The sequence below is a fragment of the Oryx dammah genome, unplaced genomic scaffold, assembly GCF_014754425.2.
Source record: "Oryx dammah isolate SB20612 unplaced genomic scaffold, SCBI_Odam_1.1 HiC_scaffold_21, whole genome shotgun sequence".
NCBI lineage: Eukaryota > Metazoa > Chordata > Mammalia > Artiodactyla > Bovidae > Oryx > Oryx dammah.
In genome coordinates this window covers 52,933,593-52,947,647 of record NW_024070205.1, presented here as the reverse complement: position 1 = coordinate 52,947,647, position 14,055 = coordinate 52,933,593, and the positions used below count along the sequence as shown (strand labels likewise).

Below are 14,055 nucleotides of genomic sequence, written 5' to 3'. Positions count from 1 at the left end.
ATGTGCTTAACTGTTAGCTTTCTGGCTTTGGGCTTTCTTCTGGTATTTCAAAGTAATGGAAAACACCTTTTAGACTTAGATTTGAAGAGCTGGTAGCACTCTACAAGTTAATTAGTCTTGCCATGCTTCAGTTTTCACACTCCAGAAATGAGGACAAATACACTTCTCCATTTCTCTTATAGGGCTATACAGATGTTCTGCAAGACAGTGTATATAAAGGGCCTCGCAGGTTACTTGGCACAGAGGTACATGATCATAATTCTAGTTCCATTTTCCTTCTCTATCCATCATGCACAGTTCATGCTAGTGTGCTACATGGTATTAACAGATAGTCATCTGTAAGGATAAAACCATAAGCAAGATCATCCTGAAGTTGTTCAAATTTCCTATACTAGCTAGTTTTCATGAGCACAGAAGTATAAAATACTTCTCGTCTAATGAAGCAAGATTTTTAGGAAGATTTTGAAAGTGGCAATACTAACTTGCCTGTCAATGAGGTGGCACATTCCTGCTTATTCTCACCACTGTCATCAATAAAACAAACAAAAAAATACTGTTGCAATTAATTAAACTCCTGTGGAGTGAGATACAGTGTACAATCTTTAACTGAGGGAGAAAATCTATTATATCCTACACTTTAAAGTACCACCTAAAAGTGCTACAACTTTATGATAAATTAAGGCAAGGTTTCATTTGGAAAAAACCACAATACTGTATGACGGTTACCTTCAATATTCTGGTGGTCTATAAAAGGTGCTGGTCCCCATATCCTAACAGTGCCGTCATCTGAGGCGCTGGCCATCATGGATGGAATCTGTGGGTTCCAGCTCACGCAGTTGACTGTACGTGTGTGCCCTGTCAGCTCCGCAATTGGCAGTTCACTACGTTTGTGCCAGATGTAAACCTTGTGATCTGAGTAACAGTAATTCAGAAAAAAGTTGGGAAAGTGTAACAGATTAACAAAATTGATTGATTTTAAGTTTTCTGCTCATTACAGAACATTTATCAGACTTGAAAGGACAACAAAAATAATGTGAATAACTTAACATTTTTTGAAAAATCCATTTAAATTTTAATAAAATACACATTTTCCCTGTTAAAAACGACAGACTAGCTTGCAAGTCATCACAGAATCTGCAATATTCTGTAATACATAATGTATAATCACAGTCAAGACCTTTGAATATAAAGAAATCTAGGATGAAGATAAATTCTATGGAAATGAGAGGTGACAGAGAAGCAATGTATCCAAACTCAAATATGGCAATTAAGATGACACCTGAATATTGAGTGCTTACAATGTTCTAGGTACTAAATATTATTTAACCTTCACCACCATCAAGAGGTGGTGCTTATCCCTTTTATGGATGGTGACTGATGAACTGCAAGTGTAAGCAATCTCCTCATGGTTAACAGCTGGTAAACGGTGAACCTGGGATTGAAATCCGGGTCGTCCTGCTCACGTGTTTACTTGTGAGGCTAGACAGCTGTCCTACAGCTGTATCATGATATGACTGTGTGGTAGTCTATTTATACTCTCATCAAGTGCCAATAAAAACCAAAAACCCCAACAACTTTGTTTCTTTGGATAAACTAATCTTCATAAACAAAGTGAAACAACTGTCTAGTACAGAGTAGTGGTTCAGAGAAAGGGCTGTAGAGTCAGACTACTTGGTCCCCAACCTCCCTGTGCTCCTGACCAGGTGTGTAACTTTGGGCACATCTCCCACTCCCTGCAACTTTTCTTCTATAAACGGGGAGTCATACTTACCTCATCATGTTATGAGGATAAAAGAAGTCTGTATATGAAGAAATGTTTTGAACAGAGTCTAACACACAGTAAACACCATGTATTACCATAAAGGGTTAACTAAATATAAATGATGGTTCTTGAACAGACGGCAGAACCCCAGGGTGAGTTAGAGAAGTGTCCCATCTGAAGAGCTGTCACTCAATTACATGATCAATGTGGGAACTCTCAGCAGATGTGCTGCCAACTGAGGAAACTTTACAGTGGTGAATAGGTAATAAACTTGTGCTAAAAGAACATGCCCTGGTTTCAAAACTTACAAAGATAAACAATTGGAACCACTGTTGAACATTTTTTTGTGTATGGGAAGCAAAAGCTAAAAGGAACTCACTGATACTGAATTTATCTTTCCTAGAAGGTATTTGTTGTTCAGTCATTTTTGAAAATAATTTTCCTTGAATAAAATAAAACTTGAAAAAAAATGCCCAGACTAGCTATGCTTCCCCTTGGACAGAGCAAGTCCACAAAGAAAGACTACAGGCTTTCTTGAAAAGTGAGATTGCAACTGAAATCTGCCTACTGAAATCTGGATGAAAAATGCTTTTGTGAACACATATCCAAGGAGGATATTTATTGAATATGCAGCCAAAATTAAGAAAGATCTGAGCAGTCAAGGTCAGAATGACAGGCCTTATGATCAAGTTCTGCTTACTTTTATCAGTTTAAGGAATCCAGTGCCAATGCAGAGGAAAAAATAAGTTTTCCTCTTTATTATCAGCACAATGAAAAGGCTGGAGTAATGGTATAACTTTTAGGTGGAAATGCTTCCTATTGCTCTATCTTATATTGACATTCATGATTTTAGGGGTTTGGAAGGTTCTTGGAATATATTTCTTACAAATAAACAATGAATGGATTACTGTGGACATCTTGGGAGAGAGCATATTCATTATAACCACTTGGTGTTGAAAACATTTTTAGAGTCATTCTAAACCACCTGAGTCATGAGAATGCTAATCTCTTTCCTTTACAGTTATGTTTCATTTTTAGCCCTAAATAGAATATACTATGGCTTAATTACATTATTCATCAGGCTTAGTTCTATAGTTAGTTTGGGCCGAAAAAAAAAAATTGGCATCACTAGGGATAATGGTGGCTATACATGTTTTTTAAAAGTACTTCTAGGCTACATATTATTTTTAGAAAGAGTATAGGGGATTGTCACAGTTGGTAAAGAATCCACCTGCCAATTCAGGAGACATAATAGATGTGGGTTCTATCCCTGAGCCAGGAAGATCCTCTGGAGGAGGAAATGGCAACCTATGCTACAGTTCATGGGGTCGCAAAGAGTTGGACACACACACAAAAACATACACATGCCAGAAGATCCTCTGGAGGAGGAAATGGCAATCTATGCTATGGTCCATGGGGTCACAAACAGCTGGACAGACACAGACACACAAACATACACATGCCAGGAAGATCCTCTGGAGAAAGAAATGGCAACCTATGCTACAGTCCATGGGGTCACAAAGAGTTGGACATACACACACACACACACGATTGTGAGGCATAATTAAGAGGGGTAAAAAACCCCACCAGGAGCAGGATTAAAGAGCATGGGGAAGAATCTTCGAGTAGGAGGAGCTAAAAAAGCATGTAGAAGGCTTAATATATTTAAATCATATCAAATAGAAACCAATGGAAAATCTAGAAGAAAATAACATTAAATTAACAGATAAAAAAGATTTTTTGATGGGCAAGAAGTGAACTTCCAATTGTTACCTAACGAGCCACTCTTTTCTTAATCTTATCTGAATGACATTTTTAGGGGAAAGAAAGAATGAAGTCATATGCTTCATGTGAAAAATCTAAATCTCTAAATGTCTCTTTGTCCCAATCCTTAAATATACCTTATACACAAAGGAAAAACTCATGTGTCACCTTGTGATCCTCATCAGTTTTTTTTTGTCAAGAAACAGAAAATAGAAACATCTCACACAGTAACCGAACATTACCAAGTGTTCACCAACATAATCCAGTTCCTTGGTCTATCTTGGAAAACTAGATTCAGTTTTTAAAAAATGACTTAAGTAATTTGCTGCTACAGTACTAGAACAGCGAAGTAGGTACTCAAGAAAATGTGTTGAAAGAAAATTTTCAATAATATGCCATTATTTGTTTCTATTACCTTAAAATGTACAGCAACTTTTAATACTGCCTCACTTATTTGTGCTTGCATATTTTAAACAATTTATTTTAAATTAGACTACTTGAGGCACATGCCTGCCTGATATACTGATGTTATTAGACCAGAATAAGTTATTAAAAAAGGTAGTAGTTAATTCCATAATTTGAGCTTTTCTGAGAACATAAGAATCCCACGGTTTCAAAGAAAATCTAAATTATTTTCTTCGGTCATTAAAGAACCACTGAAGATCTAATTACAATCAACTTTGTCCAAGATCAAGTAAAACATCATTAACCTTGATTTTTAAGATACTATTAATATCTGAAAACCGTTAAATCTCACGAAAAGAAAAATACCTACAAAAGAGTAATGATTTAACTAAATCTTGATTTGACACATGCACCAAACACACTTCCACACAGCCACAACAGGTACTATTGATCTGTGACAATGAGGGACTCAAATCATCTCAAGAAAAGGGAAATCAACAGTGTACTGGATAAATGACTCATACAATTTCTGATTTAACATCTTGAATTTGTCTGGAGACATAACTACCTTTACAAATAGAATTATAGAACTTTCAGTCCATTTGTATATATCTGTGAATCAACAGAGACACAATTTACCTTCACTGCCACTAGCGATGAAGTCTTCATTATGGCCTCCAAAACATGAATGAATCGTATAAAACCCTTGTGTAACACCTTGATACTTTCTTACTAAAACTCTGTCTTGCAAGTCCCATAAATGAACTCCCTGTAAGCAAAAGAGAATATAGGTATTTATTCTTAAAGCAAAAGAATTTTAAAGAGTAATCTGTGACTATGCATTTGCCTGATGAACATTTCCATTTTCTGTGTATGCAAAATGTCAATGTCCTGAAAAATTTCCAATTGACTCTACAAACTTATGGATCAAACACATGAAGTAAAATTTAAGAATTCATAAAAATTTGTTTATATAAACTAAAGCCCACAAATTTTAACTAAGCTAAATTTTCCTGAGAATTATGTTAATAAACTTACCTGAGTTGCTACATTTAACAAAGCTAATCGGCCATTCTTTGAAATAGTAAAAGACATAATGGGATGATCTTCTTGTACTCTGTAACCAAAAAACAATTTGTGAAAACCAACATACTAAGAATCAAGACATTCAAATTATTTAAATATAACAAATTTTAAGTCTGTAATCACTATTACATACTATATTTCAATCAAGAAAAAGAATCTGAGTTAATAATTACTAAGCACCACTTGACTATCCACCCAAATTACCAATCAAACCAAAAACATAATAAAAATAATCACTCTTCTTTTGAAGAAGCAAGTTCTACTACACTTTTATTTTAATACAAATCAGATAACTGTTGTTTAATGGATACAAAGTATATTTACATGTTTCTATCTGTAAGGTCCTCGAAGTTATATCCCCGAATTCGCTGGTGTGTATCTGATGCCAGAACAGTCTTCCCGTCACTCAAGCACCAAAGACATTGCACTCTCACTCCTTCCCAAGAGTCAAGGAGATTACCATCTAAATCCTGAGGAAAAAATTACTATTAACTTCATTACTGAACAGCACTCAGAAAGCAAACAAAGAACCAAAAGAATCTTTTTTTTATCCCAAAAGAATCTCTTAATATATCTTTTTGTAATATCTATCTTTTCCTGAGACTGATCGCAACCTAGTTGTTCCTTAAGTATTTTCAATCATCAAAATTTATATAAGTCAAATTTCATTACAATACGTAGGGGGAGGGGGAGAATCTTAGTAAATCTATCTTCCCTTCTATCAAGCATAGATAAATACAATAAATACAAAGAAAGAAAAGAATCCTTAAGTTTCAAGGGCTCACAACTTTTGGAAAAGAATTTAAACATCCCTTTAAAACACACTATACTGGGATTTGTACTATAATATTCAGAAGTTGTGATATGGAGAAAGATAACTAACTAACATGAATTATAGCTGTACAGAACTTAGGAATCTGTTATAATGTTTTTTAAAAAGTCACCAAGTTTGTAAAATGCTCTACCGAGCAAAGCTCTTAGGATCATTATCGTCCTGAACATTCAAAGCTCTGAGTGGCAATCCTATTTTTACAGGTTAGGGAACTACCAAGTCATGTACCCTGAAGGCTTAAACACTGTAAGGGATGGCAAAGTCAGCAGAAACACACAAGGCCACTTTGAATCCAGGGAATTAAGAACTAATGGCTTAAATGCCAAAATGATGACTACAGTTAATAATACTGTATTACATATGTGAAAGTTGCTAATAAAGTAAATTTTAAAAATCCTCATAAGAAAAAAATTTTGTAACTATGTATGGTGATGTTTGTTAATAAGACTTATTGTGGAAATCATTCTGTAATACATACAAATACTGATCATATTATGTCATACACCTGAAACTAATGTAATAATATATGTCAATTATATCAATCAATCAATCAATGAAAGTACAGCATTAGCCCATGGAGATAAAGTCCAGACATAAAATGCTTAAATTAGTATATTATAATGGTACTGACCACTTAAAATAACTTAAAAGAAAATCAGGGGTGTATCAATAAACTGTATTGGGACAACTGGGGAAAAATTAAATGATTTACAACCATGCTGAGATAATAGCACACTAGATTCCATGAGTCTTGCAGTCAGCTTAATGAAACTGATAATTTGTAATGGCAACATAAAAGTTTTTATGATAAATGACCTACACTGAATGATTTGATGGGGTTATGATATTTAACTTTAGTCTTAAATAAATAAATCTAGAAGGATCTACTGGAACCATGGTAGGCAGTGATATGAGACATGAAATCTAGATAATAGGGAGTAATGACACTGCATTTGTATCATTATCTACTTTGTCATAAGACTTTTTACCTATTACTTACTTTTATTATCCCAACACTCCAAGATTAATAGGGCAGGTAATGATCAGAAGACACCTCAAATAAAGACTGGACAATTTCCTGGCAACATTCATCATCACTTTTATTCCTCAAATATTTAAAAGTCAGTCTCCTCATGAAATACAGCATTTTTTGGCGGGGTGGGGGGCGGCGGGAGGCCGAGAGAGATACAAAAAATCCAAATGGCTAAAGACCTCCCCACCAAAGAAATTAACACTAAAACTTTTTGTCCCTATACATAAGAAACTTATTTATTTATAAGCACAAATGTTTAGTAGGACAATCTTTTTTTTAATGTTTCACTAAATTCAAAGCCTATACTTTGTATAAGCACTTGAAATGTGTTTTTAAAAAAGAAAAAGATTCCACAGAAAGTTCTATTGGACAGTGTTTATCTTAGACAGTCAAGTGGGTTTTCATATATTTTATAAAAGTTATCAAGTCAAGTGAATTCTTTATTTTTACAAAACTAAATTTGCTTTTAAGTAAATTTGTAGGCATCTGAAATAGGGCACTAAATACTCACACACTGATAGAACTGCCCACGCTGACCTCCAGTCACAAAGCGTTTCCCATCTGGATTCCAAGCCACACTTGTTAAACTGTCTTCATGAGACTGGCTCATTTTTGTCCTTAGCTCTCCCGTCTACAAGGAAATAAAACTGTGGATGAGATCTTCAAGATACTCCTCTAAAGGGAATGTATAAAGAAAAAAAAGAAAAAGGATAGTAACTGGGATATCTGGTTAGTTTAATACTCCTAATTAGTGAAGTAAACTGTTTAAATTGGCCTTATAGAACAAGACTATAGCATTCAGAAGAGAAATTAAATACTTGAAAAAAACTCAGGAGTCAAACAAAGCCTGGCATAGGTGATTCAAAGAATAGCTATGAGATAAACTTCAAACAGAACTCTTGTCTTAAATCAATTACATGCATAAATTAAAACAAGTAATTTTCCCCAAGTACAATCATGAAAAGCCCAGCACAACATACCTATTGCTTCTGAGTTCTCACTTCTCCTTAGTTCACAGTTCTTTATTTTATTCTAAAATTGTAGTTCATGCAATTAGCAACTCCTTAAGAACATGATTAATAGGCAGAAAAACTATGCCCCTACTCTAGGCCAAGAGTGTAGGTAGTCTAAATTACATTAATTTCATATCCGATATGCTCAAAATATAGAAAGAAGAATGGGAAAACAAAAATTATTCTTCTGATATACAACTTTATTTCAATTAAAAGTAACAGAAAAGAGTGAAGGACATTTGTACTGTTTAGCATAGTCATTTTAAAGCATTCCCAACTAAGTAAGACTATTTAGTTGGTTACAACCCTCAGATATCCTCCTGTTATTTTTTCTAAGTTATTCAACTTAGAAGGTAGACACATACCATTTAATCTAGTCTTGATTCCATTTTGTTCATGGATTAGAAACAGGATCTGAGAGATTAGAGCTGCCCTTGGGATAATAAAAAGTACATGGGCATAATTTTCCTGTGAGAAATGGGTAATCAAATTAAAAAAAAAAAAAAGAAAAAAAAAGGGTGCATGATCAGGAAATGGGGCCAAGTAATAAAAGCAAAGAGGGCACAAAAACCAGAATGTCTTCCTTACACTGAAAAAGAAAAAAAAAAGCAGCAATCTTAAACCCTTCCCCCCATATTGTTAACTATTCTCAAGTCACGATCTTTTGAGATTGTGCAATATAAATGGGTAAAAAAAAAAAAATTAGAAACACAAATACATATGCAACAGCTGAATCTTCAGCATTTTCTATTTATAGTAAGTACTGAAGGCAGAAATGGTCTTTTCTTCTGTTATGCTCAGGACTGTTTGAGTATGAGGACATTACAGGTATCCCCAGAATTTTGAAAGTTTGCTTTGTACCACTTGGCTTTTACAAAGATCTACATTAGTACCTGTTTTTGCCAAGCAAAAGACATCTGAAGAGGATGTTTGCTTTTACGAAAAATGTCTGTGGAAAGTGAAAACAGTGTTTCGCAGGGAGTTGTTAAAGAGGCAGCATACACTCTGAAGAGTGAGAGTGGCTCCTTCCCAGGAACTACACTCAGCATCTCAGCATCAAGCTGCCATGGCTCTGAGCTATGTGAGCACCTGTGCTTTATCTTGATTTATTTTGTGCATCCTTTAGTAAGATGTGTCCTAAGGTAACTGCTTCTTTATGCCATTTTAGCTTATGAAAAATTTCACAGGAATAATTACTTTCAGATAGCAGGAGAAACCTGTAATTAGCAGTCTACATAAAATCTCAAAGGAGCAATTTTGAAAACTGACTTAAAAGGACCACCCTTTTAGAACAAGTCTATAACATAACACACAGTAAAACAGTTAAGCTATAATAGTCTAACTGTCCAGAAATTCAAAATTGAATTTCAAGAAGACTATACAGGCTGACTCTCTGTTGTGGCACTATGACCATATACTTCTCCTCCCTTTGAGGGGTGGAAATTGTCTTTTAGGTCAGATTCATTTTAAGCTTGAGAAGCCATCTGATCTACTCTGTGCTTTGCCACTCTGAGCCCAATCACAAATACAACACTGATTCAACACTAGTTTGATAAAAACGGCATAGACACATTTTGGGAACAACTGGGGATTTTTAAATTATGAAACAAATATTAGAGAATTATAGTTAAGATAATGGCATTTGATTATGCAGGAAAATATTACTGTTAAGGAGATACATGTTTAAATAGTGGTAAAATATAATCTTAACTTACTTCCAGATGTTTTAGGTATAGATATATAAATATGTATGTTTGTATGCATGCGTGTGTATACACACAAAATGTACAAAATGTTAATAACATCTGCTGAATCTATAGTGGCACAGATACAGGTCATCACTATGTTCATATTTCAACCTTTCTCAATATGTCAAAATTTTCTTAATAAAAAAACTGGGGTGAAATATAAATCTTACTGTAGAATTAGATTTATGGCACAGGTACATTTTAGTATTCATCTGTCTCCTATACCATCTTATTGAGTCATTTCTACAGAGCTTTTATCTTTACTCTTGATAAAAATCAATTTACACAGGGGTCCCTAAACTCAAAACCATATCCCATCAGCTTATACTTTTACACCCAAACTGTAGCCTGAACTATTCCCCTGCCAAGAAGTTAAAAAAAAAAATCATTTAACCAGTCAGCTTATGGAAGAAACTTAAAAATAATTTAAAATGATTAACTAGAAGGTTTCCAAAATAGAGCCAATAGATGATAGGGTGAACTCAGTGCTGAATTTTTCTAAAATGGAACTCTAGATAAAGTGTTTAAGTTTTCATTTAGAAACTACAATAAAACTCTTGATAGTAAGTACTGTAAACATCATTTCAATCTACTAAACGAGACTGTAACATTAAATATAGGTAACTGTAACATTAAATATAGGTAAGGAAATGGTGCAACTGCCACTGGGATGGAAAGTGTGGTCATGTCCATGTTTCCACACTTGAAAGTAAGTTTTATATAAAACTGTGCAACCTCAAAGCAACTGTGAAATCTTTACTGAGGCACAAAGTATCGCAGTAAAATAGTACATATTACACACTACAAAGTACAACATCCCTAAAAATACCTACTGATCATTCTTTCAAAAATGCTATTATGCTCAACAAAATATTTAAATTTATAAATCTGGACACCTGGGTTCCATTTGATGAATTAATTACCTTTTATAAGAAATACATCATGGGAATTTAGGTTGAATCAATAAAATTGTAACAAAGATTTACAGTATGATTATACTTTATAAAGACTAAACCAAGGATAAAATTTGCTCACTTGTACATTCCAAAGCCAAAGCTCAGAGCAGTCATCTGGGCCACAAGCAACAAGATAGTTGTCGTCAGGACTCCATGCAATATAAGAAACGCCGTAAGCATGTCCTTCTAATGTTTTAAGCAGTTTTAGCAGGTGTGTATCCTAGGAGGGAAAACAGACAACTTAGTAAACTCTCATTTCTAAAGTCACTGTTTTTTGGGCGTAAGAACTTAAATAGCTACAAAGATGCGCTTTGATAATATAGTTTAATATGAGGACATTTTCACAGATTTTGCCAATTCCTTGCCCCTAAGAGAACTTCTAACCTGCTTCATAAAGACTCATTCATGCTCCAACATCCGTTAAGCATCAACTACAAACAGGGCACTGAATGCTAGATGGAAATAAAGATGACAGATTTTGTACTTACGAGACTTTCAAGGAAACTTAAAACAGGTAATAATAAAAGCTACCCCCTCCTCTTAAAAAGTTTTAATGAGATGTATCTTAGCATAAAATTCATCCCTTTTAAAGTATATGACTCAGTGCCTTTTAGTATATTCAGAGATTGTGCAACCATTACTGAGAACATTTTCATCACCCCAAAAATAATCTCCATACTAAGTGGCAGTTATTCCCTATTCTCCCTTCCTCCAGCACTGGCAACTGCTACTTTCTCCATGGATTTGTCTGTTATGGACATTTCATATAAAATAAATTATACAACATGTCCAGTTTTTTGTAACTGGCTTCTTTCACTTAGCATAATGTTTTCACGGTTCATCCCTGTTGTGGAATGTATTAGTATTTTATTCCTTTTAATTGTTGAATAGTATTCCATTTTATGCCTATACCATACTAAGCAACATCTGGATTGTTTCCACTTTTTGGCTATTATGAATAATGCTGCTACAACTACGTAAGAGTTTTTGTGCAGACCCATGTCTTTATTTCTCTTGGGTATATGTGTAGGAGTAGAATTGGTGGGTCATATGCCAATTTTGCGCTTAACAATGTGAGGAGCTGCCAAACTGTTTCTTAAGTGTTTAAACCATTTTATACTCCCACCAGGAGAGCTACCACTTATTTGATGCTAATCAGTATTAGCACTATTCACAATCAATCTCATTTAAACCTCATAAATCTAAAAGGTTAAGAATTATTCTCCTCCCCCATATTATAGGAAAGGACATGAAGATTGAGAAAGGTTAGAAACAACTTGCCTTTACTGACAGTATTATCAGGAATTTGAACCTGAGGTGCCTGACTCTAAAGCTATATAGGATGTAATACATAAACTGCAAACATGGAGTGGCAAATGAAAAGACTGGAAAATTGACACCTTTATTTTAGACTAAAGGGTTAAATTTTATCCTGCAAGTGAAGAACGATTTTTAAGCTTGGAAATACACAACATACTTGGCTTTAGGAAGAGAACTCATTAACAGGGTGGAAGAAGAATCAGAACAAAGAGAGACGCAGAATAAGGACACTCCTAATAAAATAGGAAAAGGAGTACGTCAAGGCTGTATATTGTCACCCTGCTTATTCAACTTATATGCAGAGTACATCATGAGAAATGCTGGGCTGGAGGAAGCACAAGCTGGAATCAAGACTGCTCAGAGAAATATCAATAACCTCAGAAATGCAGATGATACCACCCTTATGGCACAAAGTGAAGAGGACTAAAAAGCCTCTTGATGAAAGTGAAGGAGGAGAGTGAAAAAGCTGACTTAAAGCTCTACATTCAGAAAATGAAGATCATGGCATCTGGTCCCATCACCTCATGGCAAATAGATGGGCAAACAGTGGAAACAGTGTCAGACTTTATTTTTTTGGGCTCCAAAATCACTGCAGATGGTGATTGCAGCCATGAAATTAAAAGACGCTTACTCCTTGGAAGGAAAGTTATGACCAACCTAGATAGCATATTCAAAAGCAGAGACATTACTTTGCCAACAAAGGTCCGTCTAGTCCAGGCTATGGTTTTTCCAGTGGTCATGTATGGATGTGAGAGTTGGACTGTGAAGAAAGCTGAGTGCCGAAGAACTGATGCTTTTGAACTGTGGTGTTGGAGAAGACTCTTGAGAGTCTGTTGGACTGCAAGGAGATCCAACCAGTCCATTCTGAAGGAGATCAGCCCTGGGTGTTCTTTGGAAGGAATGATGTTAAAGCTGAAACTCCAGTACTTTGGCCACCTCATGTGAAGAGTTGACTCATTGGAAAAGACCCTGATGCTGGGAGGGATTGGGGGCAGGAGGAGAAGGGGACGACAGAGGATGAGATGGCTGGATGGTATCACCGACTCGATGGATGTGAGTCTGAGTGAACTCTGGGAGTTGGTGATGGACACGGAGGCCTGGCGTGCTGCGATTCATGGGGTTGCAAGGAGTCGGACACGACTAAGCGACTGAACAGAACTCAACGAGCCAGCACAACAGTCACATAGTTAAGACAAGAAATGGGCCTTAAAACATGGTCAGGACTGAAAGAGGTTGTGGAACATAAAACTGACATGACAGAATGAGACAAAAAATGTTCAAAGACTATCTCTAAATTTCTGTTTTAGGGAATAAGGATGAACGTAAACAGTGTGAAGGAAGCAGAATTTGGGAAGACTAGACTAATGGAGACCAGTTTTGGCTAATTCCAGTTCTGATGGAAATTTCAGTGATGACCTACAGCAGTTAGAAATGGGTCTGGAACTAGTCTAATAAAACTAGATTGGGAATTTATTTTGAAAATTCAAGTTTACAATGCCATTACTTCTGATTCTTCTTTGGGAAGCTGATAATAGGCCTGGGGTATCAGGGCATAGTATCAATAGATCAAAGTAGCATGCATAATTTAATAAGCAAGTCATATCTTTTGGACTAGCCCAGTATCTTCTAGGAACAAACTTTCATTCATAGTGGTGTTTTATTAGATTTACACAAAGATTTGCTTCTAAACTAATGACTAGCTACTACAGAAGTATTTACCTAAAAAACTAATAATTTCATGCAATTAAAAAATAGAAAGCCGTGAAAGGAAAAGTTGAAAACAAATGAGAATATTAATATTATATCTTCAGAAGTACAATGCCTTTATAAAGAGTAACCTATTCCAAATGGTAGTATCATATTCATGCAATCCACTTAATTTTGCTTGGATTCTGAGGAGGGGAATGGGTAAAGTTCTTTATTGGGAAAAAAGGTAAAAAAAAAAACCTGTTAAAGGAAACTTACCACTGGAATAACATCAATTCAAATATTAAGGTTCTCTCTCTCTATTCTTTCTATCCACTAAAAATACATATTCAAAAATAGAACTGATTTTCCTAACAAGTTTTTCAAATAGTATTTGACATAGAAAAATACCATGATACCAAACTCTAAAACCCACTGTATCTCAGATTT

The 14,055-nt window shown here is 35.0% G+C and overlaps 1 protein-coding gene across 2 annotated transcripts in view; it reads right to left on the bottom strand.

The window, feature by feature from the left end:
• The window catches only part of WDR26 (WD repeat domain 26), a 39,641-nt gene that overhangs the window by 6,454 nt on the left and 19,132 nt on the right, over positions 1 to 14,055 (bottom strand). For both annotated transcript variants that reach the window (XM_040263695.1, XM_040263694.1), the window contains exons 8-13: positions 10,679 to 10,819; positions 7,394 to 7,513; positions 5,342 to 5,487; positions 4,970 to 5,048; positions 4,571 to 4,700; positions 727 to 912 (exon numbers count right to left, since the gene is read on the bottom strand). In XM_040263695.1, coding sequence (XP_040119629.1) covers positions 727 to 912; positions 4,571 to 4,700; positions 4,970 to 5,048; positions 5,342 to 5,487; positions 7,394 to 7,513; positions 10,679 to 10,819 — 802 coding nt within the window. The remainder of the gene's footprint in view (positions 1 to 726; positions 913 to 4,570; positions 4,701 to 4,969; positions 5,049 to 5,341; positions 5,488 to 7,393; positions 7,514 to 10,678; positions 10,820 to 14,055) is intronic.